This window comes from Daktulosphaira vitifoliae, unplaced genomic scaffold (genome assembly GCF_025091365.1).
Source record: "Daktulosphaira vitifoliae isolate Bord-2020 unplaced genomic scaffold, ASM2509136v1 Scaffold_3, whole genome shotgun sequence".
NCBI lineage: Eukaryota > Metazoa > Arthropoda > Insecta > Hemiptera > Phylloxeridae > Daktulosphaira > Daktulosphaira vitifoliae.
This window is the reverse complement of record NW_026099574.1, coordinates 30,690,232-30,711,016: the sequence shown is the minus strand read 5'-3', so window position 1 is coordinate 30,711,016 and position 20,785 is coordinate 30,690,232. Positions and strand designations below refer to the sequence as shown.

Here is a 20,785-nt window from a genome sequence, read left to right as displayed (position 1 = left end):
CACGGAAAAAACTGTATAATTAACCATGTACAATATTTTAAGCAATCGCAGCGCGTACAATTAGTGTTTGCGGAACAAACATTAATGTATTCTGTGAATTTTTTTAATACAAAAGAGGAAATTAACCAACGCAGGGATCAACACAGTGCCACCGTCCACTAGGCCAGTCACGTCCTACTGTATCATAGTAATAATACACTTAATATTCTCCTATCGCATGTATTCGAAATATATAATGCGCTAACATTAAATTATAACTTTACCCTCGATAGATTATGTCTATTTAAGCAGCATTAAGTTTCCTATTCTTTCAAAATACAGGCTATAATTTTTATTATTTTATTCATTTTTTCTTTCATTACAGACGATCGTGAAAATTATACTTAATCATAAGTCTGTTCCATTCACTTGGCAATCAGAGCATATATATGTGCTTATTCGTATAACATGGCGGTCGATTAGGTATTTATGTATCAAAATTCTAATAAACTATTTAAAATTACTAAAAACAGTTTGTCAAATGCAATCAAACCTAAAAAAAAACAAATGTTTACTCAGATTAGCTCGTCATTTCTATGAACTTACGCGTCATGCGAAACTATTAGACAATTATACAATGTATTTCAATTGCGTATGAGTAAATTTGGTTTAAGTGAGCATTATTTTAGAGAGAGGGCTTATTCTTAAATGGATACTATTTATTGATAAAACTATTCGTACGATAATAGTCAATCGAGTTCACCGATAGACGACGAACAAATCTACTATCATTTGCTTTATTGCATGAGCTACTTTTGACTTTTTTTAAATAAAATATCCCTAATCTTATTTGTAGCAAATTTCTAAGGGGAACGGTGGACGTAAGTGGGCTTAAACCGAAAGGAGGGAGCCCGCAAAATAAACAGTTCAGTTTATTTTTTTATCACTTTCGGCAATTGCCAAACGTATTATGTTCCCACCCTTGCCGCTTACCGGAGTATTCAGTTTTATCCCGTCCGGTCAATGGCTCGATCCTTAAAACACTTGAGCAGGTCCCGAGAGGAAAACATCTAAAGCGCAAACAATACCCTGAAATTACACAGGGATTCGTTTTTTTTATCCCGGGATAGACTTTTAAATAATTTGGCACGCACTTTAGAGTGGTCGGTATTCCCGAAACGGTGACAGCTTTATGGGTTCATTCGATACTCGTGTGTAAAAAAAAAAATCCGGTTTAAACGGCACTGCTATTTCGAGATTTAATTCCACTGGAATTGACCGTCCAAACTACACCACATACGGTTCATTTCAGTATATAAAACGGCAAATGAAAGTCCTAAAATAGCAAAGTGAAAAAGGTTAAATTATTTGTTTTGTTTTAGACCACACTTGATTTAATGTTAAGGTAAAGTGTATGAACTATTCGCCTATAAAACATAATAACTTTAATCCAACTCGCGTGGAGTATGTACAAAAATCTATATTTTTTTAATACGTTCAAATGGAAAAAAATTGAAACATTATAGAATTATTTTTAGAAAAAATCCTATGACATTAGCTTTATATAATCATACAATATAAACAACCCATTATATATCTTAGTATTAGTTTTATTAAGATGTTATTTTTTATAATTTCCGTTGATTAAGAGAACGGAAAAAGAGTCTATATTTACGATGGATTTAATTTTTTTAAATTTAGAATACGCTACACTCACACGCTCCAAACAACTTTCGAGTATACAAAAATATTTTAATTAAATTTACAGCGTGTACGTTTATGTATGGCAAAAAAGGTAATTTTTTTTTTATCGGGACCTATAAAAGTACATAATAAAATATTGTAATGTATAATTATTATATTGTAATACACAAGTAAAACCGAATCACTTATAACGTGTAATAACTGGTACTAAAAACGTTCATGACTAAACTCATTTGAACTTTTGACCAGTTATTGTATACATGGAATGTCAAAATGATTAAAAACTAGTCTTATAATAACACATTAGTCATATAATAACAGCACGAACAAGATTTATTACTCGAAATGACATCCGTTCACCATAGGTAATGAACTTAATCGTTTCAAAATTATATGTGCGTGATGTCGTCGTAATAAAAAACCAAAAACTTTATTTTAAGTTGCTATAAAAAACTCGACATTTGATTTACATAATATTGTTTTGGTGGAAACAAACTATTACTGTGCTTCGTAATAAAATTAAAATGATCATTTTATTCGTTGACTACAAGAGTATAAAAATAAAAACAATATGATGTGTTCAAGTTATTCGTTTTGCATAATCAATTTGATACTTCGACTGTATTACGCTGTTTTAAATAAAGTAAAACTTGCACGAAATAATAACTGAATACTGAATATTATTAATATATATTTTGGAAATAATTTATATCTAAAATTACTTTGTTTATTTTAATTCATTCGTTTTACAAAACATTATAGCGAATTTAAACAATTCACCAGTAGCGCTAAGATAAAAATATTATTTTAATAAAAAAAACCTCTACGTTTAATTTATAATTTTGTAGTTATATTGAATTAACTTCTAATCAAAAATACATTTTTTTAAAGAAAGTTTTAAGATTTCGAAGATATTTAAGTGTTTTTAGGTAAATAAATTAATTTAAAAATAAAAAATATTAATTTATAATTGTCTAAGAATAGAAAATCTAAAATTTTTTACAAGAAACACGAAAAATTGGTTTTAATCGACGCAATTTTATTTAACAATAAAAATTTAATTATATTAATTCAGATATGTAATAAAGTATTACACACTTTAGTACACTAGGTATACAATTAGACATGTATTTTTTATAGATAAAAAGTGTATGAATCATTTATAATTAACCAACAAATATTGTGTATTTTTTGTTATTGTGGTTTTAAGCAAAGACATAATGTAATTGCGTTTAATAATTGCGTTGAGTACTGAAATCTGGTGAAAATCGTTGAGATGAAATATTTTTTTGAAAACGCAATATAAACTCCCATTTCCCACTGACTTATAAGTAATATTACACAGTTAATTCGAAACGCCGGAACCGNTGTTTAATAATTGCGTTGAGTACTGAAATCTGGTGAAAATCGTTGAGATGAAATATTTTTTTTGAAAACGCAATATAAACTCCCATTTCCCACTGACTTATAAGTAATATTACACAGTTAATTCGAAACGCCGGAACCGAGTGTAATTGTAAAAAACGTATCAACCAGCAAGCAATCTAAACGAGACACGTAAATAATTATAACTTGTGCATATAAAAAATGTGCGCAATGATATACGTGACTTTCATGACTTTAATAAAAAAAAAAGTGATTATAACTCGATGAGTTATTATTGTAATTATTGTAACTGTGAAATCGTGTGCGTTGATTATACATATAATCATGTTTATTATTAATAAACTTAATTCACATTGCCAATAAAAAGTGTTTTTGTACTACGCCGCATTTTTCGTACGATTTTATACGAGCAAAACTTTATGACTAATAAATTATATAGATGAGCTTTAACTCCGATAACTGTTTGCTGTAAATACCATATAAGATGTGAAAAAAATACTTAATAATAATCTGTTGTAACGATTAAATGTATTTTATAAATCGCGTTCATTGTTTACAATATTTTGACCGATTTCCGCGAGATCTTTAATTGATGTCATCGAAAACTAGGCGAGATGAGATAAAAATGTAAAATACTACAGACAGATAAAAAGAACGACTGCGTGCAGCGTGTAATCAACTATTTACAATAATAGTGATGTAACGCCGATTGTTTATTAACAATTATAACTCGACTTCAGCGGCAGTATGAAGAAATTCGTGCGGTGCAGTTATTCCGACCCCAACAGTTTTTCATGTGTTTATATACTCTCGGGGGATTGGCAATCTGTATGGACTGGAATTGTTTTATTACGTGTACATAAATAATATGTACACTTTTATCATTGTTAAAATTCGCACGGTTTCTCGGAGGCTCACGCAGAAACCGCCCTTAAAATAATAAAAACTTGCCCTTCCTTCACCTCCCGCACGCACCTTCCGAATACAATATCATTATGTAGCTGCACACGATTGATTATATCCACTGCGTTTCTCCGTTTTGTTTTACTAACCGAATTTTGCCGCACTGCGCTGCTGTGCCCACTGACATGTTATGACTGGAAAACTCGCGTACAAATGACGTGCATGTAATTAACGGTCGAGTTTATTAATGACAGCTTATTTTATTCCACGCATACAGTAAACAAAATATTTATGGCCCCGTCTCATTGGAGTTGAATTATTTTTCGACTTCAACAAACAACCGGCTAAATGGTAATTTGAGAAATCAATATATTCTTGTGCATATTTGTATCTAACATTTATGTAATCGACACCCGAGCTCCAATGAGTTATAATGTCGTTTGTTTTAATTGGCCTTAAATATTTCTAATTTTCTCATCATTAATTATGCAGTTACCTAACGTTCTCTTTGTGATACTTTTCGCATTACAAATAATCTATTGCAGTCGCGGTGTTGTCGCCTTGTTTTCGTGCTTTTAAGTTATATTTGTTTTGCAGACGACGAAAAAATCCTGTTTTTGATCTTTCCAATGACTTTATTAATTTTCATATTCGTTGTTCTTGTCGCGCCGTATGTACACCTTTACTGTTAATGTTGATCTCATTGCGAAGTTCTTCTGGGACTTATTTAGTGTTTCCTAGTATACACTAATCGTTTATCGATTAAATTATGGGCTGAGCGCATAATATTTCAATCGACAAAATCGATAATTTAAATATAAAATTGTACTACAACGAGAAGTCTCGATAATTATCGAAATACTAATGAATACACCTGAACCGTATTTTTCCTGGCGAATAGCATGACTGTAGTCAAATACAGTCGTCTCGAACAGCTATTATCGAAACCGCGATCGTTGTTATGTAGATCTTCACCTTGACAGTGACTACAGCACTATTAGTCATAAAAATACTTATACACCGCGGTGTTATGTACCTCGGTGTTTTTTTATCCTCGGCGTTCCATGACGAAAGTGGCAGCAGATTAACTAAGGGCAACGCATCAAAACACCGTGGTGGTTTAAACGTGTACCCGCGCGTATTTAAACGACCGCGGTCGACGCTTTTTTACGGTTCAATCGTCCCGATAGCTTTTTAAGACCAAGGTCATGGATAGTTGAACACAATACTGTCACGTAACGTCGGACATAAACACACAGCTCTGGTATGGCGCAGCGGAGACCATCTTCGATTCGGTCTGAAACAATGCCGCCGGTCGCTTACAATTAAATGCGCCGTACCGTTTAGCTGTTGAACAATATACTCGGGTATTTTAATGACAATGTTGATATTATGGTAATACTGAAATCGTCACGGGTCTATAATTTTCGCGTTCGCCGCCGTCACGATCACTGTAGACATGTATGGCATATTACTGTTGCACGATAACACATGACAAATTATAATGATTTTGTGAAAACAAATGACATGATATAATATTGTGCTCAGCGTCCACACGCGTGTGTAACATTTTCTAAAGAGGATCCGTCACGTCTCCTGTCATTAGTTTATATCGTTGTGCGTTACCGGCACGAAGACGCATTCCGCTCGAACGTAATACACACACCGCAACCAGCCTGAGAATTTCTTTACGCGGCTGGGGAATTTTCACATGCATATTGTAATGGTACTCGACAATTATTGCTGAGATGCGAGCACCGCATTGTGAACAGCGTTAAACATTTTCTCAGGTACTCGGTTCTTTTCATTTTGTCTATTGCTTATTAACGACACACACCTATACTCGGTGCGTGTGATCATCCCAAGTGCTATCACTCCGCTGGTAATGATCGTAGTACTATACCAGAACATTACAATAAATGTACATACACGTGTACAGTGTAGCGTAGCAGTTTAGTAAAGGCGGCAGAAACTGGTTTTCTGTCCATCGCGGTTGGTAGCAGCACGTTAACATGGCGTCCGCCGCTCTGCCAGCAAAGTGTGTACCCCTTTCACTAAGCAGTACCGCAATTTACGCTGCAACGACCACCACAACAAGAGCATTAGGTATACACGCGCGCATTTGTATGTCCTACACAGATGAGAGGTGAACTACACATTAATAAAATCTAAGAAAACCTACTTTGTAAGAACACTTCAAAATAAAGATAATTTTGTAAATAAAAATGACATCTTAATGACAACAGTGTTCTGTTGTGACACATGTAAAAAACCCAAATTTCGTTATACGTATCGGCTTTTAACAGTGAACACATGCGCAATACATTTTTTCAAACTAATATCTGTAAATTTGTTTATTAAAATTATACAACGGAACGTTGTTTTTCTTTAAAAAATATATTTTAATGTATAAAAAATAAGTTATGAGAAAATCATTATTTACGCGTTACACTAATTTGCTAGTCACATTATATTTAGTATGAAAATCTTGAACTTTATTGAGAATACAATTTTGTATTGTACAATTCAGTGAGAAAAATTCATTTAAGTCCAAAATCTACGAAATTGTGAATTTAAATTTTCATTAAACTTTGCGTTGATATTATAAATATTTCACTGTTAATTGTTTTTTTCCTTTGAGTCTATAACGAACCGATTTTTTATGTAATAAAAGGAAGAAAATAAAATAATACAAAAATGATTGGGGGACAGTATAATTGACAGCACGAGATAGAAAATAGGATAAAATATAGGTTGGGTTAGGTTTGATAGTTAGATTAAATTGATTTTCTATTTTATTTATTACTTAAATAAAATGCATATCTTATGACTACACTTTACATTCTTATTCATAAAGACTTATTGATTAAAGATTAATAATTCATCTTTTAATAGAAATCTCTACAATTATTGTAGACATTTCTATTATAATCGATATGATAATAGAGGTATATTAATTAAATTTAAATAATTCAGAATACTTAAATTTAGATTGACATGCAATGTTTATTTTTATGATGTATAATTGTTATTTCATAAACATTAAAATTTTTATTAACTTTCACTTACAAAGAAAATAGAATAAAATTACACAGATTTTGCATTGTTTACTTTAGGTAAAAAAGCTTATATTTCAGCTTACTTTCCTATACTTTTTATAATTAATTTTTCGGATGAGGTAATGAAAGAAAATAAATTTCTTTAAAGTGTGTAATTATCTATCCTGTCGTCAGTTAGGTGCCATAAAACGTCTTGTATTTATAGTTTAAAATCGCTCCAAAGGAGTCATATATTTATAAAAAGTAATTAACTAATTATGACAGAGATATTAATATTTTTAAGGAAAAAGACATTTTTTTAGAAATTTCTCGAATATGCTATATTAATTTATTACATTCAAGTGTAACAATTTTTTTTTCTTTTTGTTCAGAGTTTTTAGCTCATCACATGCACGTTAATTGAATTGTCAAACATCTTTCACGCACCATAAATACTTAAATTTTGTATCCTTTTTTGATAAAACTTAAACCGTTTACCCATTACTATAGAATAACAATTAGATAATGAAAAATAAAGTGAGAATTTTTTTTTAGCAATATAAAATGCATTAAACAGCTTTTACGAACAGAAAAGTTTTAATCCCTTTTAACTTATTAATTCACAAGTCATTAAATAAAAGAAGAGTGTTTACGTTTAAACGGTATGCACAGCACTGAAACAAAATAAACTAACATTAAACAAGACGTGTTAATTTAAGAGACACTTTGAGTAAAAAGTTTATGACAACAATCTTACATTGAAAATTTTAACCATCGCAGGAGATTTCTGATAGTGCCATTGTATATTAAGTAGGCTGACAATTAAGACAAAATGTATGCATAATATCATACTTTATTTTTTAACCATAAGCTTAATTAAATTTTGAGTCTTTTCAAAAAGTACTATTACCTTATATTATTACTTATCATAATGGTAAGTATATTTACTATGAATCCATATTTAAAATATATTTTTAAAACTTATTACAAAGTCTAAAACTCTAAATTATTACTTATCTGATAATATTTTAAGCAAAATTGGGTCAAATAGAGATCACCAAAATGTAATTATAAGCACAAGACAAACCGAAATAGTAAAACTGACAATTTTTATATTTATAAATTAATTTTACTATTCACATCATGATTGTGGAAAATTTTTTTATTGTAATCATGATAAGTTCATTATTATAAACTGCGACTATTATCATATTTTTTTGGCTTTAACTTGTTATAACATAATGTCTTTTTAAGAATATCATTTATAACTACAAAAATATAAATATTAAGTCAATAACTAAAAATTAAAACAATATAATTTTTCTTAAGTTTACAATCATTTGAAATATTGGCGAAATTTAATATTGTTTGTGTTATGTAAAACAAACAAAAATACAGTATAAATCTTTGTTTAGAATTGAATATCTTTGAAAGAAGGTCGTATAATGAAGGTGTATTATAGTTACCCCAACCTATGACGTGCCAAAAGTTATATACCGTCTCGTATATTGTAAGAGCTTTACAAATATTCCAATAAAATAAACTGGGCTCATTTAAAGTATTTTATAATTTTGCCGCGTTGCATTTTTTTAGAAACACTCGTATTGTCGTGAGGAACTGATGTGAACAAGTTACAAAATGAGAAAGTTAATATGTAGAAAATTATATTTAGAAAAAGTAAAGAATTGCTTGAAATGAAAAACAAAATATATATCTAACCTACACTAAGTAATATCTTAATAAAAAATTGACCGATTTAAAGTCATCAAATGATTTACATGCAAAATTAATCTCCATTTACGAACAATTGTTAGCCACATTCAAAAGTACTTTAAATAGATACTGTACTATAAAATTTAATGACGATGTACAACAATATCTTCTCCTTTTTCTTTTTCCTCACTCTTATCCTAAATACTTGGAGTCGGCGGCTTTTATCCTAATCTACTTGACATTTCCATAAATGTTCTTACAGCTTTAGATTCCTCATGACATTACCAAACAATCTAAGTCTATATATCATCTAACTCTCTTTTATATGTCCGTTCCTTATCTTTCCTTCTCTATTCACTCCACTCATCAATCTAAGAATTTTCATCTCTGCTACACTATATCTCTGCTCTATTCTCTTGTCATAGCTGGTCTCACTACAGTTTTATAAAACTTACCTCTCAGCCTAATTGTAATTATTTTATCGCTTAACACACTAGACGTTTCTCTCCACTTCACCCACCCACACTTAATCATGTGTCTTACATCTTCGTCAATACTGCTGTACTTTTGCACAATTGGTCCTAAATATTTAAAATTTTCAATTAATTAGGCAAATGTTACGTCTATGTTAATATCACTAAATATCAACACAATTTATGTTACAATTATATGTACTTTTTCACCAAGTGTGCTTTTTTCGTAGTGCTTAGTAGAAATAATTTATTTTTTAAGTAACTAAAGTGGAAAAATGATGTATATAAGGCGGCTTTAAGGAAAGTTCGGATGTTACTATTTACCTCACTAAGTAGAGAGTATTGTTTATGGTATTTTAATTATCAGATTTTCGTGGCCTTTAAAACGCAGTAATGTTGTAAGTTGAAGGTTTTAATGGAATGTCTAATTTGCGTTCAACAATATAGTTCAAGTTTACTGTTGCAGATTTTATGTCAAACTTCTTGTCGCTCCAATGCTCGTTTTGTTTAATAAGTTAACAGCGCTTGAATAATTAACACCAATCTGAAACAATATAATCGAACGGAAAAGCTTTAAGCTAATTTCATGCTTGATGTTTCCAAACTTAGATACTAAGATTGATTTTAAGTAGAGTTGCTCAATTTTAGTCTATTTAAGTGAATATCAATTTCAGTTATATTTGTAAATCCTCTTTACAGATTCGATTACCTATGCAGAGATAATCTGACTATCGCAAGCCATTCGCTAATGGCCATCAATTAGAAATAATGTTTGCTAAATTTTTGAATACATAACTTACACCCAAGACAAATTTTATTTTAAGTTTAATTAGTAATATTTTATAAACTATTTACTGAGCCAGGCTGGCTCGGCCAGTGCTATTATTAAGTTGACCTTCATTTGATTTGAAGTTTTTGAGATCATTACAAGTATATTACGACACAAACTGCATACATTACATGCATTATATTTTAGATTAACAGTTTATAGCGGCATGTATCGATAAACGTCTTTCTATTATGGTTTTATGTGAAGTATACAACTGATAAAAAACGTGTAATGTTAGTGTACATTATAATACACTACTATTTATTGAAATACGCGAGATACTATATCGCTACAATAAAAAGTGTTAAGTGGTCAGACATTAAAATCTACTTAACATTTTATTAAAAAAATAAATAAATTTAAGTTTTTATTTTAGGTAAAATAGGTAAAGATAAACAAAGTCTTTTAAATACATATGCAAGCTAAAACATTTTAATTTTATTTATAACATGTTATTATAATATACTACACTTCTCTGTTGCTTATAAGTTATTTAATAAAACCCGATTTATATAAGGGCTGATTGACTTATTTCTGACTAGTAAATTTCTCCTAAAATAAAAAAAAATTGAAATCTTTTTTACATTATTTATTAGTATTTATTTCTCCATTTTTGAGTGATTAAATAATAGTTAAGTCTATCTCTTTTATTTCTTATGAAGGTACCCATTTTATTTATTTTTATTGTAAAGTACATATATAACTAGTTTATATAATAGAAAATGATTCAACTAAGAAAATTATTGATCGATAACAACTTTTTAATCAATATTTCGGGATTTATTAACATTTTAAAAGATTTACTGGAGGTGCAGTGCGGGGCATGCTATTTTCATCATGACATATCACTCTGCCATGCTATTCCTTCCATCCAATTATATAAATATTCATAACTCCTGAACTACTAGTTGAAAAATTGTTATCAACCAGTCATCTTCTTTTTCAGTTGGATCGTTTTCCATTGTATAAAATAATTAAATGCGCATGCTGCTATATAAAAAGTAAAGGTACCATATAAGTGTTAAGAGATAAACCAAAAATATTTAACCACTCGAAAATCATAAAATAAATACTACATAAAAAACCAAAAAACAAAAATTCTCTAAGTTGTTATTCGTTTAGAAGAAATTTAGTGATCAATCATAAATAAATCGTCCTGTATAACTATAAGAATCATTTGGTTGTTAGGATCATCGTTTTGATACATTTTTGTAATTTCGTGTACACTTTGTAATTAAATACATCAGAGAATATTTTATAATTTTAATCAGAGAAATAAATATAGTGTTGATATTTCATCATTACAATAATGTGGTACTAGTTTACCAAATGAACACGAGGTAATTAATACAGGAAACAACTACCTTAAAATAAAAAACATTCCACTTGTAAAGCGTATACTCTTTATCCCTTTTTATATAAAAGTGTAAGTAAAAGAATGTCGGAGTAATTGACAAATTTTTTATATCTTACCAATGAGTTTTTAATAAGAGCAAAAATGGTGAGATGATGTTAAGAGTAATTTTATAATCATAGGTTTTCATAAACCGATTATCTGATTATATAACAGATTATCTATATTAAAAAATTTGTTTACATATAAAAGACGAAATTGTTTTTAAAAATTAATTGATATAAATAATTTGTCGAACATTTAACATCAGTTTAAAATTAATAAATGTTATACATATTTAATAATAACTTCATTCATTGATGAGTAACAAATTTGTCAAGTTTGACTTATTATACGCTTGTTTCAATCAACATAATCAATGAGGATAAAATAATGTTTAAAAAGTTCCAGCCTACGTTTTTTCATTAGCATTACGATTACTTTTTGTAATCATTTTAATATTAATTTTACCGGGTTGTCGCAAATGTTTAATTTATTACAGACAAAGTGTTGATTGTAGAATAAGTCTTTTTCAAACGTGTAATTTTTTTTATTTAAACTTCAGATGCTGTAGTATTACTTACACAGCCGTAAGTGGTGATCAGAATGTGCCCTTGTAAAACTAGCAAGTTGACTCACTACGGTTAATATAATAATATGTATCTGAATCATTATTGTGTCAAGGAAATTGGAGCGTCTCGTACCATAATATACATAACGAATAATATGGTTATGGCGCACACTGCTCCCACGACCGTATAATACTTATTCGTTAATGACCGAAGTCTAAACGGCTGTGAGCTTCATAACGCAGTACCCTACCCCTATCTGAAATTACTATATTCCTCCCTTGTCAAACCGTCTGGGGAATTAACCATCGACATCGCCGTTGTCGTACTCGTCATGTACATAGGTATAACGTTCAAATACATATTTGACCACTTTGTAGTACATACACTCTAAACGTACAATAACAAGGAACACGGAGGGATCCGACATACATGTATTGACTACAATAAATATAATCATATTGTCCCACCAAACATCAATATATATTACCGTTAGCTGACAGACCACCGCTAAAGTAATAACACCGTCTTAACTGGGAATAGGTATATCCGAACACTGTGCACTCTCAGTTTTATTAACAATGACGCGTACATTTTTTTAAACCTTCACATTAAACTAAACGTTCAAATTGAGTATAAAATGTAAAAAAAAAAAATCAATACAAAAATCAGCAAATGGTTATTTTTATTCTTATGGCACCTCTTTTGTAAATTATTTTTATATTAGATTATGGCTATTATTGGAGTATATCCATAACATTTTTACAACATCATTGATAGACTTCAAGTTTTTTCAAATGTCAGACAATTTTTCACTTTGACGTTGAGCTAAGAATGTATTAGTTACACAATTATTTGTTTTAAAAGAAAACAATTGTTCTGATTAATCTCCGGACGCCAAGTCAAAAAATTATAATTATTTAGTGACTACTTCCAAAAACACAATTAACTATATCTATTCACTTAAGAAAATCAAAAGTAAAATGGCATTCTTGTTTCACATTTTTTAATGTTGAACAATTTTTGTAAATATCATAATGTGCAATATTTTGTTTTCAAATATGATTAATCACAAAAATACAATTAACTAAAATCTGTTTAATTTAACACGATTCAAAAAAATTTGAATCAAGAAATGACTATAAATATATATATATTTTTATTTCATAAAGTTCTTTGACGGTGATTCCGAATATGCCCTTAATTGCAATTGTAGTATAAATGCGGCTACTTTAATTACATGAAGTTTTCTCATACTCCAATTTCTTTAGATTACTAATTTATTTTTGTTAATTTATCTTTAGATATAATTTCGTGGTACATAAAAGTATATAAAATATTAGAGCATATATAACTTGTGTAAAAACTACAAAACGATGGAATTGTGTAATTTATTTTGACGTGTGAAATATTTTAATTGTTTGGACTCCCAAGTTAACTATGACGGTTAGGTTAGAATTATATTCACGGTCGTTAAACTCGGACAAATTTATACCAAATGTTTTATTTTAATCTTTAATACAATTATACTGATAATAACGTAATGTTTACTACTCAAAAATCTATAGAACGTGAGACTGAGTACAATTACTTAGAACAAAATCCAACCGAACGTATCATAATAATAAGTTTTTTTGTGTTAGCTATTAACTTATGATTCCCAAGTGTAGAAAAGTAGGTACATTCAGTTTGTTAATTTTCTTTTCTATTACTATTACTATAGAATGAGTAGATATAAATTATATGTGTTATGAAAGTGCATTGCACACGATTATTAGACTCAAGGTTTAAATAGTTATTTACAAAGCTATTGCGTTAATTATTTTAGTATCAAAGCACTAGTCAAAATACACCGTTATATATTTTATATAATAAATGATAACAGATCACTGTGCAATATATTTAAATATATTCAAATTGTTTTTTAGTACATAATAATAATTTTCATAGTTTTTCTGTGCAATTAACATAATATAAAATCATTTTTTTTTGTTATTTAAAATAATTATTTTATTTTTCTTAATGGATTAAAATCCAAATTTAAACGGGAAATATTTTTCATAGCCAGTTTAAAGCTACTTTTTATCAGTTTTTATGGATAAAGTAATTTTATTTGCCTCGTATATTATTATTATTTTTTATTTTTTTATAATTTTTAAAAGCTGAGCATAAACAAGAATAAAATCCGATCGCCATAAGAAAACTCGTTACGTTCCTAAGCAATAATTATGTTTTAAACATGTTACTAAATGAAAATGATTACATTTTTCAATTATGTACACTTTATTGCTTAACGTTCTTAAATCGATCTTGTTATCTTCAATTCAGAATGTCGACTGATGTACTTGATTCAGAAAACATTTCTGATTATCCTGTAATGACATTTCAAAGTAAACATTTATTTAATAATTACCTCATACACGCATAAAAACTCAATGTATACCTGTATTTATTTACTGTAAATGTGTGTATTATTTGAATAGCGTGTATGATGTAATAATAATGACGACTTGTCAGTTTATAAAAATCAATATGTTATGTTATACGAACATTTTATGACGAATACTAACAAGTAGTATATCCTAACTCAATGAAATATTTGACTAAAATATTGATTTTTATGATGAAAATTTATTTTAAAAAAATCAGTAAAATTAGTATTGATTGATCGTACATGTATTAACTGTTGGAATTAACTATAAATACATGTCATAGATAAATATTATATTCTATAATAAACAATTACATAACAGATATATTTACTTCAATGTATTAAGGTAATTCTAAATGTAATTTAAACGATATATGTAATATCTACAGATACTGCAAACGTTGTTTTAACTATAAGGGTTTTTGAACAAATGTTATACAAGTAGTTTAAAATAAAAACAAATTTGTTAAATTATACAAGCAATACACAAATATAAAGCATTTTTAGTGGTATAAGACCTCTTCGAATACTGAAGTCATATTTTAAAATGGTCGTTTTATGATAAAATAAGTTCAAAAAAATATTTTCCTTCAATCTCGTATATTTTTTTAATGAAAATTAATAGATTTTTTTATATTTTATAAATGATGATTCCGGCTCTGATGTTGAAATATTTTTTGAAAAACAATATTCAACATATTGAATACTTTTTTTTATAATGAACTTGTTGAACAATTTCATTAAACTAGTTGTGGTCCATTTCTTTCTCAATGTAGAACTACCATTATATGTCTTGTAATATCTTGGACTCATCTGTCCCTTTTTTACGAAATTTATATTCTTATTTAACTAAATGTACAATATATTCTAGGAGTTTTAAAATGTCATCCTTATTTACGGTATTATCAAGAAAAATATTTCATAACTTCGTGTTACATTTAAAACTAATGTACTTACTATAGTTTTTCAGTTTAAATTGTATTTTTGAAATGACACTTTTAATATTCTGTTTTGCATATCTATGAGTTTTTCTCTTCATGGTTCGTTAAAATCGTTATTGAATTTTCAACGTATAAGGCTAATATCATAAAAAGTGTGTTTAGTAATTGCTTTATATTCGATATTATCAGAAGTATTGAAAGTGTTTAAGTTCTGATGCGTTTCCTTCGGAATCCAATCCCAATACTTATGACTCAACATCATACATAGCCACTAAAGAAATCATCTTTGTCGGTCGAGATGCAAACGCATAGTACTATTAAGATCATTTATATATATATATATATAGTTATATTTTTATTCGAAGAAAATTATTTGAATTGGTGTCTCTACACATTTTTAGTTTATTTTCTACGGTTGACATTTATTACGGTTTATTTTCTACGGTAGATTTCATATAAATTAATTCATTCTTTTTATACCTTTTCTTTTTATTGTTTTTATATGATTACAACATTTGTTTGTCTCAAGTAAACTCACCGCTGATATTAAAAAGCAAATGAAAATTATCATCGAGGCTCTAAAAGAACGTGAATTAATGCTCATTAAAAATACCAACAGCCAATCTATATCTCAAATACCAAAAAATTATTTGCACTCTGAAGATATGAAATTTTCATCTAAAAATCTTACCAGTACATCTCAGGCACTATACCCAAGTTTGAAGGACGATGATTTCAACTATTGTTTGCCAAAAGAAGATAGTTCTAGTACATCGTTGGATATCCTGCGAACCGATAAAATTGCGTTGTCCAGCATTCAGCAACTCAACGAAGTCATGGCTTCTAAATCCCAATATTTAATTGAATCCTTGAAGAAAATTGATGATTCATCTAAACAGCACTCTAAGTTATTAGATGACATTCATAGTAATAAATATGAAAAACAAAATACGCCTTTTATTTTTGGTGATACAATATGTTTTAAAATCTAAAAATAATTTAGCTCTTTAATAATTAATGTATTTCATTGTATAGAACAACAACAAGCTTACTATGGAAATTCGGTGGATGTTATTGCGGAGGAAGAAGTTGAAGATTATAATGATTGGCATGAAATTGAAGTGCAAGATACTTGTTATGATGCGGACAATTCGACAGATAGTCGATTGGACATTACAGCTAACATAGGACGCAGGTAATTGAAAATTGCTATAATGTTTATAGTCTTAGATTATAATGGTGGTTTGCTCATCCAGGTGTCCCGGTTATGCGGTTATAAGTCCCGGGAGTGTTTCGCCGTCAAAAAAACAACTCTACGGAAACAAATTAATTTCACCGGTGAAGTATGATGGATGGCGAGATGTTAGCTCGACCGAGAGTTCCAGAACATCAACTCCAACTCGACCTCAGTAAAATTATTAACGTTATACCATTTACTTTATAAAAACCATTGTAAAATGACTAACCTTAACAATCAACGCTAACCACGATATTTAAAAAAAAAAAAATACAATCCTGATTCTTGTTCAATTAAAGTAATTTTCAATTATATTACCCGTCAAACTTATAAATTAATACGGTTTTTTCTATAAAATTTCTAGTAAATTTAAGTTCCAAAAACAATAAAAATCGGCCGTTTTCAACATATCTAATATTTTTAAAATATCTACGTTTGTAAAAAAATTGATTTTTCTTCAATTTTTAAGGCTAATATATTCAACTAGATGTGGTTCAGGTTCTTTTGAGGCATATTTTAGAAAGATCGTTTCACTAGTAGCTGAGCACATAAAGTAATTAACTAAAAAGATGTATAACAGTCATATTTTCATTACCAAGTGTTAGTGCTCCCGTTATCAAATTGCCAATGCATTGATTAATAAATAAAATATTATTTATTGATTTAACAAAATATTTTTTATTAATGGTAAAAAATATTTTTTTAATACCTTCAAAGTCGTATCCTATTGTAATCTTAGTTAAAAGCATAAAACAGTAGTTATTTAAACATAAGTATTACATTCAAACATACTTTGAAAATTTTCTAAAAGAAAAATTAAATCTCTGAACCCTTTTTAAATTACCTATGATAATGAATTTTGTTCTGAACCAAATTTAAACATAAAAATAAAGTTACGTTGAAATTTTTAACGAAAAAATTTAATAACATAAATCTTGAATATGTTTAATTCAATTCTTAATAATTTTTTAATAGATTGACAACAACTAGGTGTCTAGAGGAAACTTATAAGTCATGTCAAAAATATGAATATAATAAAATATGAATACCACAAAAGAAGCTTTTAAAATGTTTTTACGGTTCACAAAGTTTTACATGCATTATAAATGTGTTTAAATACGTGTCTCTAAAAACATTTTAAGTATTATTAATACTGTTGAAAATTGAGTTGCAACTAAGTAGAATAAAATTTCAGTACTTTATGACTGTGTATTAATTTTTATCTAAAAACCATTAAAATAAATAAAATTTATTTCATATAAATATTATTTTTCATTCTAATTTTAACTAGCAAATAAAAAACATTTTTTAAACAATGTAGTTTATTGAAATAATAACTTTATTATATATGTTGATAACAATACACGTTTAATGCTCATTGTCTGTGTATATTGTTCGCATTTTTATTATCAGTAGTTTATTAGCAAACAAAAACATTTTTTAACATCGATAAGGTTATGCTAGACCAAATAAATAAATGGCTCTATTTATTTTTATGCTTACCCACTGTAATATCCTTGTGGCATTGCTCGTTAAATTACTATCATTATCATATATTTTTAAATTTAGCGGAAACTTATTAAATAGGTATCTACCTACACGTAATATAATTATTTGATTTTATCGTTTTCATTGATTCCAAGCTAAGTTAACGTTACACACAGTGAAGTGACATTATAAAAAATCCGCCAAAGCCAAAGGTATCCATTTCACCAAAAACTGATGACATCTAGAGTGCTAACGTTAAACATAACTGGCTAGATATTACACAAAGCAAAGAATTTTCATAATTTTTATATTGATATCGTTATAATTTATGGTTTATATTTATTTTATTAATTTGTCTAAATGTTATTAGAAATAAAATGTAAAATTTCTTAAGCCAAGTATTGAACATCAAAGTGTGTCTGTCGTATTTTATTTATCAATACTATTAGAAAATACTAAATTAAAATCCAATTGATCCATGTTAATAGATTCTTAATAATTATGGCAAATATAGTATCCATTGAGAGTATCATGTGCTGAAAAAACCGAATCGAAAATTATAATGTTATTAACTTAAAATTCAAAAAACAAGTTATTGATAATTCAAATGAACTAAATTTAGTAGTACTAATATATATAATTTACGGTTTTTAAGTAGCCAATCTAACTCATTCAATATATTTCGTGGCTTGGTGCGAAGGCACCGGATTCGATTCTGTGGTGATAGGCTTTTCTAGTCGTGTCTGGCACAAGCATTAGAGTTTAAAGAGAATATAAAAAATAATAAATAACAATAATAATTAATGAAAACATAATAAATTATACTAATCTATCGAGTTCTCATTAATACATTGCTAAAAAAAATGTTCAAGTTTTCACACACATTGGCGGAAGTTTTTAATGCATAAATGTAAGTGAGAATTTTGACAAATAGCTATAAAAAAGTAATATTTTTGTAAGAATTCTGGATACTTTATGTGAAAGTTATACTACTTGTGTGTGAAATTAATTAATAAAATATCATGCCGTCTCATTTCAGAGTTTTTCAATCTTTTCCTTCTGTGACTTTACATCACTGAAGATATAGCGTGAAGTTCATTAAACATTTAACTTTAAATTTAACACATTTTTATTATGGCCATTTGTTTAACATTTCGGCCTGAATATTAATTTGAACAGTGAAAAGTTGACATTCAATTTACATAAAATAACTAATATATCTGTGCTATATATAAATAACTCATATATAACATGGCTTAAATAAAAAAATATTACATTCAAAAAGTTCAAACACTCTAAATTATATAAAATTTACTGTAACAAAATAGCCATAAAACTTTATTGGGAATACAAATTTATATTTCCTCATAAAAAATATATAAATTAATTTTATATTATTTCAAAATATAAAATTGTATCAGAAAATTTAATAGGCCAATAATTATTTAATTTATTCATTTTTCATGTAAATGTAATAATAATGAGAAATTTATTTGAACAAAGTTAGACTAATCGATAATATTTTAACGAGCTCAATTCGATTTTTCTTACGAGGTAAATTAGTATGAACCAGAAAAAATGCTTAAATTTAAATTACAGATAAGTAGTAGTCAGTTGAATGAGAATTCCTTCCGATTTTCATATTTTTTTTAGTACACTAATAACAATAAACATTAATATTTTTCAAGAAATAACTTAATTCAATTGAAATGAATAGACAAACGACACAAACGAAATGTTAGGTGTGCTTTGTGGCCATGATGAGAACCTTTCAAAATATCTAACATTTTTTAACAACCAACGATTACAGTTGAATTATACTGTGCTCTGTGACCTCGTATATTACGGCTATTATATAGAACTACTTTTCCATTTTCCATTACACATGATAGTCGTACACAATAAGCGTCTCCTCCACATCTTTGATGGTACAACAGCTCAAGATAAGGCACACCAAGGCAATTGGTCTGCACAGCTATACAATAGGAATACAGCCGCGGAAACGAAATCGTTCTTACGTTAAACGATTTCGAACAAATTACAGTACATGTTTAAACCTGATACTTAAAAAACCAAATGGGACTGCGCGAGTTACCTAAACAATTTTTGATTAAACCTGAGTTCGATTCGCCGTACGTGATCGCTAGCCCTTCAATTACACACAATAATAATCGTTTTTTACCATTTGGAAGGGTAGAAATTACCAAAGACAATTATTTTTATTGTTCTCTAAGCGTTTCATAATAGATGTTTTAACATCACGGCCGCATATGAGACTGTATATGATTTTAAATAATATTTCGGCCGGATAATACATTTTTATCTATCCAATGACAACCGTTAAAAAGTCATTGCTCGATTACACAAATAATTATTATTGACGGTGCCTGTAATAAACTCAGCGTCATAATAGATGTGTCTACTTTTTTATTCGGTAATTTTAATAATAATTCCAAAAATACAAATGAAAATCGAATTCTTGTTTTCAAAACTTGTACATTGTAGGTTATAATATTATTTTGTAGTTGTGTTATATTAGATAAACATATACACAAATAGTATTAAGGGGAATGAATATCACTCTCATGTATTTTAGATTTAAAAAAAAATATTTTATTTCAAAAAAGGTGCACCATAAAAATGCAATTATGTATTATTTTTATCAGTAATATCGCTGTTAGACGTCCGAATTAAGGTTTTT

At 28.3% G+C, this 20,785-nt stretch overlaps 2 protein-coding genes across 6 annotated transcripts in view; one reads left to right on the top strand and one right to left on the bottom strand.

The window, feature by feature from the left end:
• LOC126902852 (uncharacterized) overlaps positions 1-17,824 on the top strand; it is a 43,502-nt gene extending 25,678 nt beyond the window's left edge. The window contains exons 2-6 of one of the 3 annotated variants that reach the window (XM_050680519.1): positions 365-462; positions 15,889-16,325; positions 16,395-16,554; positions 16,616-16,768; positions 17,572-17,824. In XM_050680519.1, the coding sequence (XP_050536476.1) occupies positions 15,917-16,325; positions 16,395-16,554; positions 16,616-16,768; positions 17,572-17,641 (792 nt within the window). In that variant the 5' untranslated portion in view covers positions 365-462; positions 15,889-15,916 and the 3' untranslated portion in view covers positions 17,642-17,824. The remainder of the gene's footprint in view (positions 1-364; positions 463-15,888; positions 16,326-16,394; positions 16,555-16,615; positions 16,769-17,571) is intronic. The other 2 variants (XM_050680520.1, XM_050680518.1) reach the window with 2 other exon arrangements.
• LOC126902845 (uncharacterized) overlaps positions 1-20,785 on the bottom strand; it is a 207,923-nt gene that overhangs the window by 109,990 nt on the left and 77,148 nt on the right. The gene's annotated exons all lie outside the window — the stretch shown is intronic.